The 20,908-nt window shown below is 26.5% G+C and overlaps 1 protein-coding gene across 2 annotated transcripts; it reads right to left on the bottom strand.

The window, feature by feature from the left end:
- Positions 1 to 213: 213 nt before the first annotated feature.
- On the bottom strand, positions 214 to 20,842 carry LOC107438746 (IQ domain-containing protein E). 2 transcript variants are annotated; one of them, XM_016051099.3, is made up of 13 exons: positions 20,585 to 20,842; positions 19,231 to 19,464; positions 18,101 to 18,174; positions 15,189 to 15,314; positions 13,359 to 13,394; positions 13,217 to 13,287; positions 11,424 to 11,493; positions 11,265 to 11,334; positions 10,075 to 10,195; positions 8,908 to 9,292; positions 7,138 to 7,326; positions 5,616 to 5,651; positions 214 to 4,392 (listed from the first exon to the last, which is right to left on the bottom strand). In XM_016051099.3, coding segments are annotated over exons 1-13 (1,596 nt in total). In that variant the 5' UTR covers positions 20,586 to 20,842; the 3' UTR covers positions 214 to 4,209. The 2 variants fall into 2 exon arrangements, with proteins under 2 accessions (XP_015906585.1, XP_015906584.1); XM_016051098.3 differs by having other exon boundaries at positions 20,623 to 20,842.
- Positions 20,843 to 20,908: the final 66 nt, after the last annotated feature.

Raw genomic sequence — 20,908 nt, 5'->3', positions numbered from 1 at the left:
ATCAGAAATAGGCACAGCAGACATTTTAAGTTTTATTGTTTACTATAAGTAATTTCCCAATTTAGCTTTTCTACATGATTTAACTAAAATATCATTCCAATAAAGATTACAATTTATTGTTTTAATATTAGGTCATAAAACAAAAGCTAGGAGTGCTGATTTATTTCCCCAATGTGCATAGTTAAATTTTTCACTCAAAGGAAAAGCTCGCAATTGTAAATCATGATTTTTATTTTTAATTAATCCAGACTAGATGTAACACAAAAATACATAAACATGCTATAGAAAAACATTTTACACACAGAAAACGAAATGCATATGCGCTCCTCAAATAATATATTTTTATTTGACTGAAACTGTGCAAAATTTGGCAAACCACTTTCATAAAAATTTGACACACTGAAGAACAAATAAAACATACAATATCAACTTCTATCAATCAAATATATAAAAATATTTTAAACATATTATCCTTCTACTTAACAAACACATAAATAGATTAACATTAGTTACTCATATAAAAACCATTTGTTAACGTCAAATATACTAACTATACTAGCAAACTGAATTTTTGTATAGTTTTTAAAATAAATACATATTTAAAAAACATACTAATTAAACACATTAAAAACAAATTAAAACATATTAAAAAAAACATTTGATTTCCTGGAGAAAATCAAATAATCTTTGAATATGAAATGAGCATTTGTAATTTTTGTTTCCCTTAATATATTTATTTGTGATTCTCATTATAAACATTAATAGTTTAATAAAATTAATTATAAACATTATTTAATAAAATTTACTTAAAAACATTTACTATTCATTAAATGCTATCAAACAGTTAATTAAATATAAACATTCAATAAATAACTTTTCATAAAATCTAACTTAAGAATATGTTTAAATCTTTGAAACTTAAATCAAGAAAATTTGGCACAAGACACAATTTCAATAATTGGTGGGATAGTTTGACCACGCACAAAGAATTACATATTTTTTTGTGTATTTACAAATCTCCAGTCATAATAAGACATATAGAAGTAAATATTTCAATAATATTGGAAGCAATTAAAAATTAGAACACAGTTTGTATATGAAAGAAGTCATACATTGCACAAATTGATTATCTCGGTTTAAAAAGTGGAAAATGCCTTGAAATAATGTACATTAATTTCTAAAATTTCTCATCAAATATAAATAAATTTTCAATAAAATATTTTATGCCGGTTGTAAATCTTTAATGTTTGGGAAATTTATCATAATATTAAAAAATAAGATTGAATTAAGAGTTTTGACCCTTAAATTTAAGATCTTTCTAAAAGAGAAGTTAATCGATTTGCACAATGAACGGCTATATATCACTGAGGAAGCTCATAAAGCTGAGCTTGTGCTGTATGTGTTAAATCATTTTTAATTTTTATCCACTGTTAAAAAAAATTATATAGATATTTCAAACTCAACAATTATAAAATGCGTGAAATACAACCATATATTGAGCACAAAATAGATGCATAAAATCATTTTGATCAAATTACTGTACTGTACAAATTATTGTAATAGTTTTTTTTTACTTAATTTATAATTTACAATGGTATTTTCAGGAAAATAATATTTTTAGAAGTCATGAATTATTTTTAAGATGTCCGTGTTTAAAGAATAACTGTAATTTTATAACAGAACCACAATGTTTGTGGTACTAAAAATTTATAAGTCTTACAATATAAGATTTTGAAAATATTTCTAGTTAGGAGCTTAATGCTTGTTAAGCATAAGTCTGTTCTAGAAAAAGCAAATCTTGACAATAAATAATATTTCCATTGCACTAATTTTCTGTACGAATTTTAAATAAGTACTGATTGAATAAAAATTTCTTGAAATAATACCACATTAAATCGATGTTTTAATTTGAGCAAAAAGTCTTACAAGTTCTAAAATAGTAATATAACAAAATAATGTTAATAAAACTTGTTTAAAAAAATGGAATTATATTTTTTTGCGTATTGTTAAATTGTTAAGTAAAAAACTAAACTATTATAATAATTTAACCACAATCATAGCAATTTGTTAAATTAATAATTTAAACAATTGTAAACCTACTTTATTACGGAGAAAAAAATAGCTAGAAAATGAATAAGGGCATTGTAAATGAATAGCAACTTGAAAAAATTGATTTCACATAAATGCAACATACATAAGTTCACAAATTCACATTGATTAAATGAACCAACGTTTTCATGCAATATAAAAACAAGCAATTCATTCTTAGTGTGAAAGTGAAATGATGATAGAGAATTCGTCACATACATTTTAAATAAAACAAATGAGTAATGAATATTAAAAAATTTATCACATTGATATCTTATCCATATTTTTTTCTAAAATAACTAAAACTGAATAAAAAGGATTCCAAATCACATAAATATTAATTTCCATTTTTATCAAAGAAAACTTAAGTATAAAAATTTTCATTTCAGAAATATCCTAATGCTAATTTTTAATATTTGTTCAAGAGATAAAATTTTTTTTTCATAGAACACGAGAAGATATATTATACATACATATAAAACTATTAATTAATTATATTGAATGACTATTTCTTTTAAATAAATATTTTTTTCTTAAATGGTATTTTTCAATCTGCTTAGTTTAGGTTTTCTAAAAATTAAAAACCACCAGGTTACTTCAATTAACTGTAAGTAAGGCTTCATCTTACAACAGAAATGTGAACCTGCTTTCAAATACCTGCATATCCTTGAAAGAGTTAAATAAGCTAGCAAATTTTTGTCCATTTAAAAAATAAAATTTCTAATAAAAAGTTTTATTTTGAATATCTTCTATCTGAACATCTATTTATACCATCTAGTTACCAATTTAATACAAACAATAATGTGCCTTTTATAAACCATTTTATATCTCTTATTATAGGGAAAAATTAGGAAATTTAGTTACCAGCCAATGGCCAGTAGTTGAATTTTTTAATGTGGCCACTTTTCCAAAAATTGAAAATTCTAAACGATTAAAATAACTTTTGTTGTTGTTATTTCTAATGCCACTTGCCAATATCAGCAAGTCTGCTTGGCGAAACCAAGCAAACTTAAGGCAGAGAGTGCGTTTCTCGTTTTAAGAGGCGCCATCTATAGCCAAGAATACAACTTCAGCCACACACACGTCACAGCCCATTTATAGGGCGAACTCATTCATACATCCATAAATCGTAATTTTGACCTGAACCAGTGAACAATCAATCTCCAAGTAAGTACTTCCAGTGGTATAGTTTATGGGAACATGGAGGACTTTGTGACCCGAGAGATTTGACATGCACCAGTCACCATTTACTACACGAGGGGTCTTCGGTCGGTGGGGATTTAACTCACAACATCTCGGACATGGGTGCAACGCCCTAACAACCAGGCTTTCCCTGCCCAAAATAACTTTTGATACCATTAATGTAAATTATTTCCTTTGAAGCAAGCAATTTCTTAAATGAAGAAAAACTATCCTGACCACTCCAAGTATACTAATGTAAAATATTGTATTTAACATTTTCAACTAATATTATTTCAGGTTTCAGTTTTTAAATTTAACGCAACAAAAAAAATGTTTATTAGCAAACATAAAATTTATTAATTACAAAATAAATCTGATATAATTTTTATCATAAAAGTGAAATCATACTATTTAGTACTTTTAAATATTACTTTTAAATATTGATTACCTAAATTAAAATATATATATGAAATTAAGTGGACTCAAATTAAACTGTTAATAAGCAAATTCAATTAAAAAATTAGTTTGAAGATTAAAAATATGTAGAATGCAAACTGACATGAAACAAAAAATTAAAATAATCATTGAAAATAAAATATTTAAAACTTACTAAAAAAAGAAAAATAATTTGAAAACATATTTAGTATTATCTAAAGCTCTATTATCAACTTGGAAATAAAACACATCAATATATTTTTATGGCTATTAATCGTCTATAGTCTTTGTATAAGAAAATCAAAACAACCATGCAATAAAGTAATTAGCAGATTTCGGTGGGAAAAAATAGGCTATCAGTGGCGATTGATAGACAATTTTTCAATTGCCTTTTTTTAGATTTAGTCACTCTGTGGCCAGTGTCAATCATTAATTTTGCCCTATATATCTTATACCTACTGTTATGAACTTTTAATAAATGATAAGTTTGGAAGAATTTGAATTCTAATTGATGTCTGAAATTTCTTTTTCCCACAAAGTTTTTGTTGCAGCTCGAATGGCATCAACTATGGCACTTTCTTTGTCTTCTTTCAACTTTGGAATAATGTGCTTCTGTCTTCCAACAAAATTGAGCTTTTCTTTTCTCATTTTATGATATTTTAAAGATGTCACAATGAATGTCATTGCCTGTAAAATTCATTGATTTTTTTAGAAAATTTTAGAAGTAACGAATACGTAATTTTTAAAAATGCAATAAATAAAGGAGAAAACAGGGAGAGTTGTCACCAATTCGATTTTTCTGTCATAAATATTGTGTAGACTTGAACATTTTAAACCCATTTTGATATTTATATCTCAACATTACACAGTTTTATTTCTGACCAGTAAATATTGGGATATTACTTTACAAATAACAACATAACATATGAATTGGCGATCATATTATGAGTGGGGACAAGTTGTGTTAGATAAAATTAATTATATATTATACAAAGAAATCATGTATAGTAAATGTTATGTATAATTCTTATATTTAAGAATTTCTTGGATGGTTGGTCCTAATGCTACTTGCCACACGGTCAAGCCTGCTTGGTGAAACCGAGCAAATTTACAGCAGAGAGTATGATTCCTGCTTTTCAGAGGCGCCATCTATGGCCAAGAATTTGACTTCTGCCACATCATACGCCACACCTGTTTATAAGGCGGACACATTCATTCATTCACAGATCATAATTTTGACCTTAATCAGAGAACGATCGGTCTCCAATCCAGTACTCCCAGAGGTATAAATTTGTTATGGGAACATGGAGGACTTTGCGACTCGACAGAGTTTTAACGTGCATCAGTCAACAACTACACGGGGAGCCTTCGGCCGGCGGGGTTCGAACCCGTGAACTCTCGGATATGGGCCCAGCGCCCTACCGACCAGGCTATCCCAGTGAATTCTGGCAATGCACTTATTTTTGGTAATCACACTCGAAAATATTAATTTTTTACTTTAGAGACAAATTTTTTCTCTAAGTAAACTATTTAATTTCAATATTTTTTAAATAATTTTTTTTAAATATAATTCTAAAGCTATTTTTCTACAATTTTCAAAAATTATATTTGTGTTAGCATATTTTGTAAAATAAATTAATTTTTTATATTCCCTTTTTAAGTCAAAATTTCATAGATATTCTATTTGACAACAATCTGAGACTTAAATATTCCGTTGACATTTTTTAAAATTGTAAATATTATTTTGCATACATATTATGCAGCTTATCAACTAAAACAAAAATTATTCCCAGTGTACAACGTTTTAAATAAGAGAAAGCATAAATTGCTAAAGTTATTTTCATAACAATCAACCATACTCTCGCCTTTATTTATTAATTTCAATTAAAAATTAAAACTTAAATACATACCTTTTCAATATTGTCAGGTTCTTTCTTCACAGAGATCTAAAAAAATAAGCATCAAAAAATTAAATATTTGTTTAGGCATTGAAACAAAATTATAATGTTTCAATACAGTAAAAGTTCAAAAAAAAAATTTCATCTGTATCTTGCTAATAGACAATATTTTGATTCATGATTTCCTTATTGAAACTAGTAATTCAATTTTTCTTTCATTAGATATAAAAATTAGACAGGATTCTTATTTGTGTATAATTAACTCATTTAAATTTAACAGCTCTGGAAAACTAATTCCAATAAAAGTAAAAAAAATTATTGAAAACTGAGTGGATCAAGCTTTTTTAACATTAAAAAAAAAAAACTCTGTTATCTCAATTTTAGACTATTTATTATGTTAGACAATTATTATGTTGTCTTATGTTAGGCTATTTATTTACTTTGTATAAAATAGCCTAAGTTCGTAATATAGGAGGGAAAATTCGTATTGAGGTAAAATAAATTTGCACTGTAAAAAAAAACAACATTTAATTCTATGCTGAATTATTACAGCTAAATTTTCTAGACAGTTTTATTTCAAAGAAGTCGAACTCAGTAATTGTTTAATAAAAAGAATTTTAATATATTTTTGTTGTTAATTTTAATAAATAACTATTAATCTTAATATTATATAAGAAATTATACAATTGTGTATAGATAGAATGATACACACCAAAAATTTATCATATTAACTTTTGTGTTTATAAATACACTAATTCCCAATAATTTTTTTTAATTAAATTTATTCTTCACAATTGTAAATTATTTTAACTTATGCTATTTATTTATCTGGATTTTGGAAATTGAACCAAAAATTTTTTTCAATAAAATAAACTTTTATGATTAATTTTGAAAAAAAAAAAAAAAAAAAAAAAAAAAAAAAAAAAAAAAAAAANAAAAAAAAAAAAAAAACTTGGTTATGATAAAAAAAAAAAAGTTAAACAAAATTTAATTTGGGAATATTGGGAATATGGCTTCAAAAAAAAATTTTGTCTCACAAGAATACCTACCTTAATTTTTACCTTATACTTTTATTATCAATGAAGCAGCTTTTTAAGATCCTTGAAACAAAAGCTATTTTAACCCATTGGCATCTTTGACATTTTTATCTTTACTACTTCCCAATATTCACAATTTTTTTTTACTCAACTCTAGTTCAGGCTAATTCCTCCACCCCTTCAAATCAGAAAACTATGGCATCAAAGGTTATTTTCCCCATTCTAACTCCAGATAGGTGGTAGTTGTTTTGGGTGCAAAAAAATCATGGACTGTTTCTATGTGCTTGACAATTTGTAAGTAGAAATAGAGTGAGGTTTTTTACTTGTATGACCAGAGAGAGGGAAAATAAAAATTATCACCTTTAACAGGTAAAATCGCCAACGGGTTAAATCACTAAAAAAATTTTCAATCTAAACTTTGAAAAAAAATTATAATATGTTAAACACAATGAAATTAATATATTATTACAACAAAAGAATAAACTTAAAATGTTCACCTGTTTTCTATGGCTACGCCAACTTCTTTGTATTCTTTTAGCTGCTATATTTTTTCGCATCCTTTCTGTTTGTTCCTCGATGTTATTTTCCATTAAATTTTGTACAACATACTTAGATTCAGCAGGTTTTGTAACAGTTAAGCTTGATGTAGCCTTATTAACAGGCAGTTTAGAATTGAGACCATTCACCTGCAAATTAAAACTTTTTTAAAAACCTAAACATTTGCTGTATTGTAGCATTTTCGGGAAGGTTGTGATAATATCTAAGGTATAAAAATCTGAAGCATTCATAAAACATCAAATTCATGAAGTGTGCTATGCTTTATTTAAGGTTATGCAGAAAATAAAAATGTTTCAAAATAAAATGTATTCAAAAGCCTTTTAAAAATAGGAACTCATACAGTAAAACAAGCAGCTTTCTTACATAAAAAAATTGTAACAGTTAAGGGCTTAAAAAGTAATCTATGTATTTAAAATTTCATAAAATGGGAAAAATAGAGTTAAGGTAGCTGAAAATGACGATTTATATAAAATAAGAACTATTCCAAAAAATAAAGGATTTATAAGAAAGAAAATATTTTAAAGACTTATAGGCGCACTGGCTGCCTGTTTCGACCAACTGGTTTGACTGTATAAACTTGTTCCATGCTGCTTCGAAGTTCCATGCTTGTTCCTGCTGCCTTTGATTGCATGGTTCTCAATCTTAGGAATTAATATTCAAAGTGAAAATTGGATGGTTAGAAATCTTTCCCAAACTCCATTGAAGTGACTAGCATGTCTGTCCAAACAAACTACGGTTCCACATAGTCGCCTATCTGCCTGGGTTCTCTTTTTTGTGATTTAATGTCAAAAAGTCTGAATCGGTCATGCCATGTCAAACACATGGTAGTAAATCACAGGAACATGCTATTTACCAAAATTGTCAATCAGTCTAATTACCTCAATGGTCACAATATACCAAAATGAAGCTTTTTTTTCTTATTATTCTATAAAGCACACATGGTCCAAATTTGAGACTTGTATCTTATATAAACACATTATTTAGCTTTACTGTCAATCAGGCTAACTACCCTAATAACTACAAAATAACTAAATAAAACTTTTTTAGTTTTTCTTTTCATGTCGTAAAAATCATATGGTCCTAAGTTTAGACTTTTATTTTGGTAAAAACATGTTATTAAGTGTTTTGACTAATCACCCCAATAATTACAAAACACAGTTCTAGTTTATTTATTTATTTAAAAAAAGGCTTAAAACTAAGAGTATCTTTGTAAATACTTGTTATTTAGCCTAACAGTCAGTTAGGCTAATTACCCTGATAATTGCAAAATATCGAAATGAAACTTTTTTAAATCAAAATGAAACTTTTTTAGTTTTTCGATTTATTTTTTAAAAAAAAAACGGTCTAAAACTAAGAAATCTTTATAAAAACTTGTTATTTAGCCTAACAGTCAGTCAGGCTAATTACCCTGACAATTACAAAATATGGGAATGAAAATTTTTTTGGGTTTTCGATTTATTTTTTAAAAAGAACGGTCTAAAACTAAGAATATCTTTGTAAAAACGTGTTATTTACCCTAACGGTCAGTTAGGCTAATTACCCTAATAATTGCAAAATATTGAAATGAAACTTGTTTAGTTTTTCTATTTATCGCACAAAGAACATATGCTCAAAATTTTGCTTTGTAACTTCATGGGATGTGGGAGATTTAGTGATGAGTGAGAGAGGGCTTTGCTTTTTATACAGACAAATAAAAATAAAACGTTTACCTGCTTTTTAGGGACAGGTCTTGGTTGCAATTTTGATGAATTAAGCGCTTTATTGCTTTTTCCAATCACTTTCTTCTCTTGGTTTTCCGTGATTTTAGGAATTTGTTTCACACTTTTTTGTGAAAGAGTGGTTTTCGAGGACGAGGGCATAATAGTTGTTTTTTCCACTGTTTTCCCTCTTTGAATTTTGCCTGGAAGAGTTAGAGTACCAGAAGCTCTGGATGAATAACTGTTTGTTTTAGCTACAGACTTGGAAAGAGAAGTTGCAGTTGAAGAAGGTTCAGATGACTTTATACTTTTAGATATAGATTTTGCAATGGGAGCTGCAGTTGACTTTGTATATGTTTGACTTCTCAAGTGTACCTTCAATCTTCTGACTTCATCTCTGCAGAAAAAGAAAGTAAATAATGATTTTATATACATTAATATTTTCCTAGCACAGATGAAATAAAACGATATTGAAAAAAAAAAGAAGAGAAGTTAATGTAACATATTGAGTGGTTCGAATGGGCTCTTCTAAAAACCATTAAAAAAAAAGAAATCATAATTAATAGATGGAAAATGCTCAAAATCTACATTCCCATAGCTAAAATGCATATTTATTATAAATGAATAAACTTTAAAATATTCACAAAATTGAAATTTGTATTTATTTCCAGATATGCATGACAATATACAAAGAATAAATGGGAATTATAAGGCTAACTTTGAAAGCGCTAACTCTAGAAATGAATAAAATATAAGTTATTTTGTTTGTACATTATACAGAAAAACATTATTTTTTAAATAATAATATGAGAGTATGGTATGAGTGTATATGAGAGGAACATTCTTACAAATTTAACAATTTGTGAAAGAGTCAAAGGTGATTTAAAGAGGCAAGAGAGAAAAAGAGCAAATATTTTTGAAGAAACTAAAAAAAAAGGAATGTTGAAATTCATCTTGATGTTCTTAAAAAATCTTTTTGCATATAAATTCGATGACAGAATTGAATTAACTAAAACTTATTAAAAAATTAATCCAAAAGAAACAAACAAACTTTATAAATCCAATATGTTTTAACTCTATAGTGTCTATAAAAAAACAACAGAATTGGATTAAAACAATTCAAAACTTTGCAGTTATTAAAAATGAGCAAGAACATATAAAAATTGTTTAGAGCTATACCCTTTTTCTTTCACTTGTTGCTGTAGATCTTGATTTTCTTTTTCCAACTTGTGAATCATATCTCTCAGTTTAGTTACTTCTCCTTTAGATGACTGAGTAGTTCTTGAAAGAGCTGATCTTGCTATAAATCAGGAATATTTTGTTTATTATTAAAAACCAAATAAATTTCCTAAATTTTTAAATGATGAATAGAGACAAATTTGCCTAATAAATAAACTCCCCAAGTAAATATCTAGTTCACTTAAAAAATATTAATAAGACGAAATCTAAATGACAAATATTTCAGATAGCTTATTTCTCAATTCCTAATATGAAAATTATCAAGTTGCAAGAAATATTTATTTAAGGTAAAATTTGTCTATTTAGATAACTTTGTTACGTCAAAAATAATAGGAAAATATATAATGCTAAGAATATTTTATTATTCTTATAATTATACCTAGTTTCTGAAGCCATCAAAACTTTATAATGTACTCTAAAAAGGATTCTCAAGAATTTAAGCAACATAGACCACTTTTTTTTTTTTAGAAATCAAATCTATAGAGACTCTTTATCATTTCTGATAAATCAGAATTGTATAAGTTTAAGGATTATTATTTAAGAAATAATGATGAAATTATTATTAAAGAATCAGTAATATATTATTATAATATGTAGTAATTATGAAACACGTGTTATTAAATAATCAAAAATAGGTTAATAATTAAAATCAAATAACAGACAAGAAATATTATGAATATGTCATGCTAATCAGTAGGTAATCAGTAAGTAGGCTAATCAGTAAAATTACTTTTCAAATACTCTTTTTAATCTTTTATATAATAAATTAATAAGATATTTTAAAATTATATGAAGCTGATTAAGAAATAATAATGGTACTCACAAATAAAAAACTAACTGACAAATGTAATTTTACAAAAAATATCTTTAATAAAACCGGTGTCAAAGCATGCTTGTTTTCAATGTTGGACAAACGCTTGTTTCATCATCAACAGTCGAACACATAAAAATATTTTATTTTATTTTAATTATAAAACCCAAATATAATATTATAGTTTTTCAGATCAATAAAAAAATACATTAATGAAAAATTTTATTGAATAACTATTAATTTTTGTAATTTCATTAAATCAAAATGAACACAAATTATTGATAAACATTTTTAATTACAACATCGTTTTCATGCTTACTTGCAGAATATTTCTTTCCAAGCTTACTATCGTATGAAGTCTGTTGTTTTGAGTCATCATTATCACTAGTCTAATAAATAAGAGAATATTTGTAAGGGATTAACTAGTAGATAGTAGCACATGTTGGAGAAAATTGAAAAAAAAATTGATTTAGTAAACCTCTTTTCCAACTTCTTGAGTAGAAAAGTCTGTCTCTGCAGATTTCAATGGTGATTCTCCTCTAAGTTTTCTGTGAAAAAAATGTGTAAGTTTTATTATAAATTAAATGATGAATAGCCAAAACTCGTTTATATAAAGTCATAAACAAGAATTTCAAATCATTTTTAGTTAGTGCAAAAAGCACATGGCTCCCTTTTAACATTTAATTTTTTAAAATACGAAAGATTTCAGCATTTTACAGTTTACCAATTATTTTCTCTCAAATAAATAGATAATTAATTAATTAAAGAGTTCATGCCTTTTAAAAAATAATAAAAAGAAATTGGAGATGGGTCCTTTTTACATAGGCTTTAAATTAGAATAGTATTTGTAGTTGATACGAAGCATAACACAATGCAAAACAAATGAAATGCATAGGATTTCATCATTTCTATATGTAAGAAATGAAAAAGATATCGTAAAATAATTCATAGCAGGAAATGTTTTTCATTTTGAGGCACACGAAAGCATGAAACTTAGGCAACGTGCAATGAAGTTTCGTAACAAAAGCTATAGAAATCATTAAACAGCAATTGTTTTAATGTTTGATGCTTTCACTTACGTGTGATTTGTAATATTCAAGTTTCTAATAAGGGAAGAATTAAGCAAAAATGGTGCCAAGAATGAATGAAGGTGACATCTAGAAAGTTTTCTCTTTGGAATAAAATTGTTTAAAGTATATTCAGCAAATTGAAAAATACCTGCTATTTGAAAAATGATCAAGTGAAGTAAGACATTTAAATTATGCTTCTTACTTTCTTAAATGCACAACAGAAAATTAGCCAAAAAGCTGGAAATCTCTGGTAATAATAATATCCATAAGGGCTTCTTTCATTTTATAAGCATCAATAAATTATACTATCACTGTGTTAGATCATCTAAATATTATGAGAGATATGTTTGTTAAGTTTAGCAAACTGATGATTAATTTTATTTTGTAACCTCTTAATTAAAAGAAGTTACCAGTCATCAACACTAAAGTATTAAAGAGTAGGTGGAAACTGCTATACAAATTGAGCTATTTATAAATTTTTTTCTTATACTTTTTACACCGAAATAATTAGATATACAGGATGTGCCTGAAACATAACCTAACTTATTAAAACAAATTTGGAAACAACAACCATAAATTGCATATAGCTATAAATATTAATTCTAAAGTAATAAAGGTGCTAGTTTAAAATTCAGTATTGGTGAATTTGAAAAAAGAAAAAAAAACAGATCAAGTTTTTCAAAGGAAAAAAAATTAAAATTTGCATTATAAAATTTGTGGGATGAACAATTTATACTTCATGATAAATTTCTAGGTCCCTAAATTAAACCAGACTCATAGTGATGGAAACTTCTTGAGCCTGCCTTTCTGTTTACATATTTTGTATTCACCTACCTAGATAAGTAACATAGATCATAGTTATAATTATACGACAAACTACAGTTGAGGGAAATTCAGAGACAAAAAAGATTTTGATAATCAAGGTACAACTGCACTCATTAGAAAACAAACAATATTTTTGTTAAAAAAAAAATTTCTTTTAATTTAAAAGTGAATTTCATTTTTATCACTAATTTATGAAATATAATCTTAGATATATTTTAAATAATCATTTGTTATAATACTAATAAAAACAAAGGTTTTATGTAATGAACATAAAAAAGCATTTATATTAATACTTCGATTTCTATTCAAAGGAAAAACTTCTACTTAGATCTAATTATTTCTATAACAAAGGAAAATTGTAAATGTATCTGCATACTTAATTATGGCATCTTTTTCTTTCAGAGCACATTCTAAACGTAAGCATTTTTGGCGCAGTAAAAGTAATTCCTGTAAGCATAAATATTTTGTTACAACTCAAATAAAATAAATCAAAGTAACAAAAAGAAAAATCAACTTACAGATTCTTTACTTTTTTTACTGCTGGCAACTTCACTCTAAAAATAAATAATGTTAAAAATTACTACACATTTTAAAAATGCTTGTTGAAAATTACCACACATTTTAAAAAATTACTTAATAACACAATTCAACTTATAGAATAATAGTTATTAAAATTAAAAAAACATAGAAGAAAGTCACAGTAATAATGATGGTGAACCAACCTATGCACAGTAATTTCCCATAGGAAAGCTGCATTAAAAGTTAAATTATCATGAGCAGTGTATCAGTTGGTGTGGCCAATCTTGAAATTTAATTTTTCCGTAGTTTTTGCAGGAGAATTTTGCTGTCAACGTAGATTTAAGTAAAATTAAATTTTTACAAAAAATATTCTGCAACAGAAGATCAATATTAATGTGCTCTGAAAAGAGTATTTTTTCATATTTTACTATTATTTTTTTCATTAAAATATGGCAGATAAGACAAATTTTTGATTAATCAGGTTGCGTAGTCAGATTTTTCAACAAAAAATAAGCACCTTTTAAGTACTTTTTAAGCATTCAAAAATTCTTTTTAATCACTTTCCAAAAAAAATCATTATTAGGATTTGTACAGCAATAAAAGTTATTTTTTCTATTGTTTTTAAAGTTCTTAATTTATAAACATAGAATGAATAAAATTCTAAAACTTTCCATAATCATGATAAAATAACTGGTTTCCGATAAATATAGCAGAGAAAATAGTGAAAATCGTGAATTCTTTGTAATTTATAATGACAATACGGCAAAGAAAAAATTTTCTGTTTAAAAGATAGAAAATGTAGCACTTTTTGTAAAATGTAGCAAAACGTAAATAAAAAATAAGCACCTTCAAGCACTTTTTAAAAACACTACACACCCTGTTGATGATGGACTAAACAACACTTACGAATGCGTAACTTTCAATTTACAAAATGGGAATGATTACACGACTGTTTGTTTGTTCTGGAGATGGGGAAAAAATATGTTCTGAGTTCAAAAAATTGCTTGAAGCTAAAAAAATGAATTAATAATCAAGCAACGGAGAAAAAACATGTAGCCCAGAGTGGAAATTCAAATCACATTTGCCAGAGAATGTTCTCTGGCATGGGTGGGTGTATGAAGCACGAGAGAAAAAGAAGAAAAACATTATAGCTGTGTTTATTGAAGAAGTCATCAGTGTTATACGATTGGTGCACAGTATTTTGCTTCCTTCCCCCTTTCATTTCACTACAACTAGTCAACAGTTTCAACTTTCTTTTCACACCATGACGTTAGTGCTTCTAAAGTTGAAAGTGGGATTTGAAGCTTGCTCGAATTACATTTTAAGGTTTTTGACTCATCTCTAATACACTATAACCAAAATTTTTTTTAATTTTTCTTATTTTATTGAGATCTTTATTTCTCATTAATAGCAGCTAAAAGCTATTGTAACTAAAATTGGAAGTTCAACTAATGCAATGATAATTGTAAATGTTGGGAAGCGTTTTGTAGATGTTGCATGTGCAATAGTGTGGTCTTTCTACCAGAAATTACTGTGCAAAAAGGATTAATTGGGAGAAACATATTTTTCTGAAACTGAAATAAATACAATTAAACTTTTCTAAAATGCTGAGGACATTCAATAAAGTTCAAACAGTTCTCATATATTACATGATAATTACAAACAATCCCTATATAGACTTGACATATATTTAGGTATATGGAAAAAAAATAGACTGAAAAAAAATGAAACAAATTTTTTAGGAAAAATATTACAGATAAATAAGTAATGCAGCAAATATTTTCTATTCAAAAATGTTTTATGGCATGTATTGAAAAATAATTATTTACTTTCTGAGCTGCCTTTAACTCCACTCGTAATTTCTCAATCTGCTTTGATTTCTGTATATTTTCATCATCAACTCTTCTAACTTTGACTTTTAAGATAGAATTTTCAGTTTTTATAGTGGCAAGTTCCTATATTAAAACAAAATTGAATGCATTCATAATAACAATGGATGAACATGACAAATAAGCAGATATAAAATACTGATTTGATTTAAAAATAGTTAGATTTAAATTTTAAAACAAAATTTCTGAGAGTGTATTAGTATCAAAATATGATTTGCATATATGGTATTTATTATTATTATGCATACATGTTATAAGCATATTTTATGAATTCTTATATAACTCTTTTTCTTCCTGGGTATCTTGCTCATCATTTTTAACAACTCGCTGGGAATCTTGCTTATAAATTTTGCTATTTTTTTAGTGCTCACTTAATCAGTAATTGATTAATAAAAAACATAGATATAGTAGACCCTCAATTGATAATTTCTTAAAGGAACGAGGGTTTACAAATGATAAATGCTGGTAAATGACAAATATAGTTCATCTTAAATATAAAATAGTGATTTTAAAATGTATGAAAAGTGAAAGAAATAATGGACTTGAAAACAAATAAATTTATAATTAATCTAAAAAAAATTTAATTGAAAAAAATTATGCACTTAATTCAAAAACTTTTACAATGCGAAAGATGGATGAATGGTATATATATTTGTTTCCCGCATCATTATGTTCATTCTTCCACTGGAAGATATCTGGAAATTTTGATTTGATCACCCTCTTTTTTTCTTCTTATCACAAATAATAAATTTTCGTCATTTATAACAGATACCTATTCATTTCCTGAAAGATCATGTGAATACAGAAAGCTTCTCATTGTTTCAAAGGCTCCGGGGCCTTCTGCAAATGTTTTCACTGGTTTCGGTCAAGTTCACTTTCTCCATCAGTATAACATTGTACTTCTTCAGCTTCCACAACTATTCCTTGAACGAACAATACCACAAATTTCTCTTTTTCATCAACTGATGCATAAACATGAAGTCTTGACATGATGTTTGAAACCTTTTTTGTAAACTGCAACGAATTCTCATTTTCTTCATCATTAGCATCAGGAGTTATTGTTTTTCTCCTCAAAACAAATTAACTTCAATATTTTTGGAAAATATCAACTGTCAGTAGAATTTCTAAACGATAGAGGTATGAAATTGCTCGTTTTAAAAACGATTTAAACTGGTATTATTCATATTATAAGAACAGCATTTGTGACAGGATCGTTAAAACAAGGCAATACATATGGGGAAATGAAAAATGTGGGAATAATAGATCGAATGTACTTAAATAAACAAAATAATAAATAAACAGATATCTCAGCATATTTTTTAGATAAAATTTTTTGTTTCAACAAATTTTTTGTTAGAAAAGGCATCTAAAAGAATTGGGGTTGTAATGAAATTTATTTTTAAAGATTAACGAATTATGGCATCAACTACTTCTATAGGAACAGCTGCATAATTATAGACTGTATCACATCTTTTCATGACAGCAAATAGAAGATCATTAAAGTAAATGTCAGTTCTAAGAAGAAACTTGTAATATTTTCTCTCAATATTCAAAAAATAAATAAATAAAAAATAATAACAATTGTAGCTTTTATTGCTTTGGGTATTCACCTAAACTCAATGGCGTGACAGCCCATAGAGGGCCAAGGTTTACTGTACCCATCTCAGTTTTCTTGACCTTGGGCTCTGGGGTGCAGGAGCAGATGTTCCGGTCAGGTGGTCAGCCGAACGTAGAACCCCCATTGTTTAGTTCCCAAGCATACTTGGTACTCATTTATCGACCCACTGAAGGGATGAAATGCTGAGTCAACCTTGCCCGGCCCAAGGTTCGAACCCAGGACCAGTGGCACGGGAGCGCGAAGCGCTACCACTCAGCCAACGGGCATCAGGGTATTCATCAAAGTGTTGAAATCAGTGTTATTAAGCCTAAGCTAATACATTTTGAAGCCAGAGATTAAAAAGGTACTTAGGAAACCATGGATTATTTAAAACAATGTTTTTTATAGATATAAATAAAATAAAAAAAAGTTAGGTTTGATAATCAGCTAGAGAATTATTGACTGGTGAGCTTGAAGCAGAAATAACACAGAACAAAAAAACATGTTAAAAGTACTTCTCAAAAAGTTCTTTTTTTTACAAAGAATACTTTGCTTAGAATAATCATGCTTTTAGCAGTGCATGCTATTCACAAAAGTTTCAATAATTAAAATTTTAAAAATAATTAAATATTAAAAAAAGAAAATTTAAAAATTACTAAAGAAATAAATTTAATAAACAATAAAATTCAATTCATTATTTAAAGCATACATAAAATATTTAATTACATTAAAAAGCATTCATTATAAATAATTAACAAAATTGAACAGGGCACAATAATTTTACATTATGTACTTTATCATCTTTTCAGCATTCATTTTTACACCAGTAGAAAAAATTAAAGAAACTCAAAGATGTAAAAATAAATAAAAAAAAATAACAATACTCTTAAAAATCAAATTCTACAAAAGAATAAATTATATATTATTATAATGAAGTTTCAATTTTTATGAAACTAATCAAAATTAGAACAATAAAAATTTATATCAATCATATAAAGCAGCTTTAACTAAGTAATTTTTGATTCGATTTAAAACAATAAAAAGAAAAAAAAAATTTTTGCTTCAAATTTAGAAGTTAAATAGCCAATAAAACTAATGAAATAAATGTATTAATTTTGTAAATGCATTGTTGATACATGCATATTTGTTTGTTATATTCAAATGATTTCTTTAGATACTTTTTTAAAACACAAATTATTAAATTACATTCACATTAACAAACAATAATTTTTCCAAGAAAAATTAAATATGTGACCTTTTTTAATTTGGCAATATCATTTTTCAATTCTTTGGTTGGAGAAGATTTTGTGGGAGTGGAAGTCAGATCAACTGAAACAGAAATCAGACAAATTACATGATGGTAAAAAAAAAAGAGGTAAAATGGTAAAATATATTTAAAAATATAAAATGCAGTGTCATTAAAATTCATGATTCTTTTAAAGAAAAAATTCTTTTGCTTAAATTGTTTTTGTTTTTTTAGAAAAAATAAATAAATAAACAATAAATCAATTTTTTTTTTTTTTTTTTTTTTTTTTTTTTTTTTTNTTTTTTTTTTTTTTTGCACTCATCAATTTATTAATTAAAGGTCTGATTAAATGAATTTATAATGCTTAATAGTAATACTTAAACAAACTAAAATACTTTTATTAACTGAAATCGTTAATATTATTAAAAGTTATTTGCCGAACAACTAAAATCATAATTTTCATTTAATCAAACTTAATACCCTCATATTTTGTAAAACTAGAGAACCAAGTTTTCAGTTAGATATCAAATAAATTTGTAAGTTAGCTTGCTCTTTTGAGATTCAAGCACACAAAAAAAATTTTAAGGGAAGTTTGATGTCATCAGAAAATTATGAAAGTTCCCTATTAGCAAATAAACTGTCATTTAACAAAAACTGAGTAGTGTTGGTTTAGCTAATTTAATATTGTGGAAAAAAATGCTTTATTCTTTCACTTATGGAAACTAAAGACTGAACAATTTTTTGCTTATTACTTGCAAAAAAAAATTTAATATTTCAGCATAAGTGGAATTTAATTTGGTAAGTTAAAAATACCCCCTTCCAAATTATAAGTTTGCAGAGCCCCTGTGAAAGATCAGAGATAATAAAAATTGGGAATACTTCCATATCGACAGCTGTTCGCACCAACTACAATCACTTATGAGCCAAAGAGTTCTAAAACTAGTAAAATTTAGAAGAAAAAAAATGAAGAGGTTTTTCTGCAGGCAGCTACGAGTTATACCCTTTCAGTAGGACCTCTGTTATGATTATTTTATAATATTTTTTTAGTTTCTCGTGGATCACAGCACAGAAATCGTCAAGACTAAGCGATTATTTTGTGGCAGATGCCGATATGGAAATCTTTTCTAAAAGTTTACAACCTTGTGACTTAGATGAGGATCTTGTGGAAAGAGTATTCTTTACTGCACTTTTTTGTAATCTGACAGATGAAGGTTTATAAGATGGCAGCTTGCTGGGAGGAACTTCTGATGAGAGTGGTGAGTTCCATTTTTTCCTAATGATGGTTGGCACAGTTGAAGCAGCTGACATAGATGTCATCTGGGAATTTCGTGTTGGTACAGGAATACCATGCCATCCTTGTGGAACTGAGGACACTGAAAAATATTTTCTGTAGATAAACTTCCATAATTAATATTATAACATTAAGATAAACATTAAGGTTCTACCATTAAACATAAGGTTCTACCAAAAAATAGCAAATAAATAAGTAAAAAGCTATTATTTTTCACTTTTCTAAAGAATTTTCATAAACCTAAGAGTCAAAATAATCACCAAGTTTTGGAAACAACCATACAGTATAACCCAAGATACTAAAAGAGAAAACAGACACACAAAATGGAGTAAATTCAAAAATGAAACTCTAGTGATCCTTGGACATGCGGCTGTTTTTCTTAATTAAATAAAAATAAATAAAAGTACTTGACAATCTTGCTCAGTAATTTCAGTTGGTTCTGTCAGATACTAATATGGAAATATCTCTACCATTTTATACTTCGTGTTAGTAAAGAAAGACTAAAACTATGTGATATGAGCTTGAAATGATTTGCAGTAAAATACAATAGGAAGACAAATTATAAGGTAATAAATACAAAGATTAGTTCTACAGAATCCCTTAGCATTTATTTTCAAATACATATCACAGTGAAAAAAAAGTGCAGAATATATCTTAACTTCATTAAAATTTATATTCTTACTAAAATTAGATTGAAATACACAATATTGGAAATAGAAATTAATGGCGATATTTCCATAACAGTGCCTGTTTGTGTTAACTACCTTTGCATAAGCACATTATGGTTTTTTAACAAGCAAATTAGTCTCTCAAAATTTCTTCACAAGTTATTTTAATCTGTACGTATATTAGCTTTGAAAATAATTTTAGGGATTAACAATAATTTGAAAATGTATTGTTAAATAATATATTAGTTTGCAAATAATTTTAAAACACGTGAAAAATATTAAACTTATAATATTAATAAGAAATATTTTATTTCTAAGTAATATTTTAAAATAAGGTTTTAAACCACATTCAAATTATAAAATTCGTAATCATATGAAGTTAATCCATTACTGAAACGAATCGTTAATAAATTTTACTACATATAAAATAATAATAAAAATAACTCATATAAAAATGCAGTAAAGAGTTATTTATTTAAGAAAATCTGGCAGACGAAATATGTTATAAAAACCAGAAAACTATTTTATACTAACTATTAAGGATTAGTGAAAATAAATATATAGTAATATACTCATTTTGGATAGTAATAACTTTGCGATTAAAGAATCATTTGATAATATTGTTGTATTTTATTTAAATTCAAAACTAAACATTTGTTTATCAGAAATTTTGCGCGATTCTGTATTTAATGATAACGGTTGCCATTCTTTGAAAATAATATTCATTTCATTGATCACATTAAAAGAATTAAAACTTTCGAGTTTAATCCGTTCTTTAAGATCTGCGAAAAGGAAACAGCGTAATCAAACTATTAGTTCGAAAACTGCCGAATTTCATTCCCCCAATATGCATTTCTT

The sequence above is a fragment of the Parasteatoda tepidariorum genome, chromosome 1 (assembly GCF_043381705.1).
Source record: "Parasteatoda tepidariorum isolate YZ-2023 chromosome 1, CAS_Ptep_4.0, whole genome shotgun sequence".
Taxonomy (NCBI): domain Eukaryota; kingdom Metazoa; phylum Arthropoda; class Arachnida; order Araneae; family Theridiidae; genus Parasteatoda; species Parasteatoda tepidariorum.
Note: the sequence above shows the minus strand (reverse complement) of the source record. Positions and strands in the feature narration are given on the sequence as shown.

What these genes read in the sequence shown, in the direction of transcription:
- LOC107438746 (XM_016051098.3), bottom strand. An exon ending in GAAAAAGATGCCATAATTAA is followed by an intron (nt 11,494 to 13,216) that starts GTATGCAGATAC and finishes TTTTTTTCACAG; the next exon opens with AAAACTTAGAGGAGAATCAC. An exon ending in GGCGTAGCCATAGAAAACAG is followed by an intron (nt 5,652 to 7,137) that starts GTGAACATTTTA and finishes TTATTTTTTTAG; the next exon opens with ATCTCTGTGAAGAAAGAACC.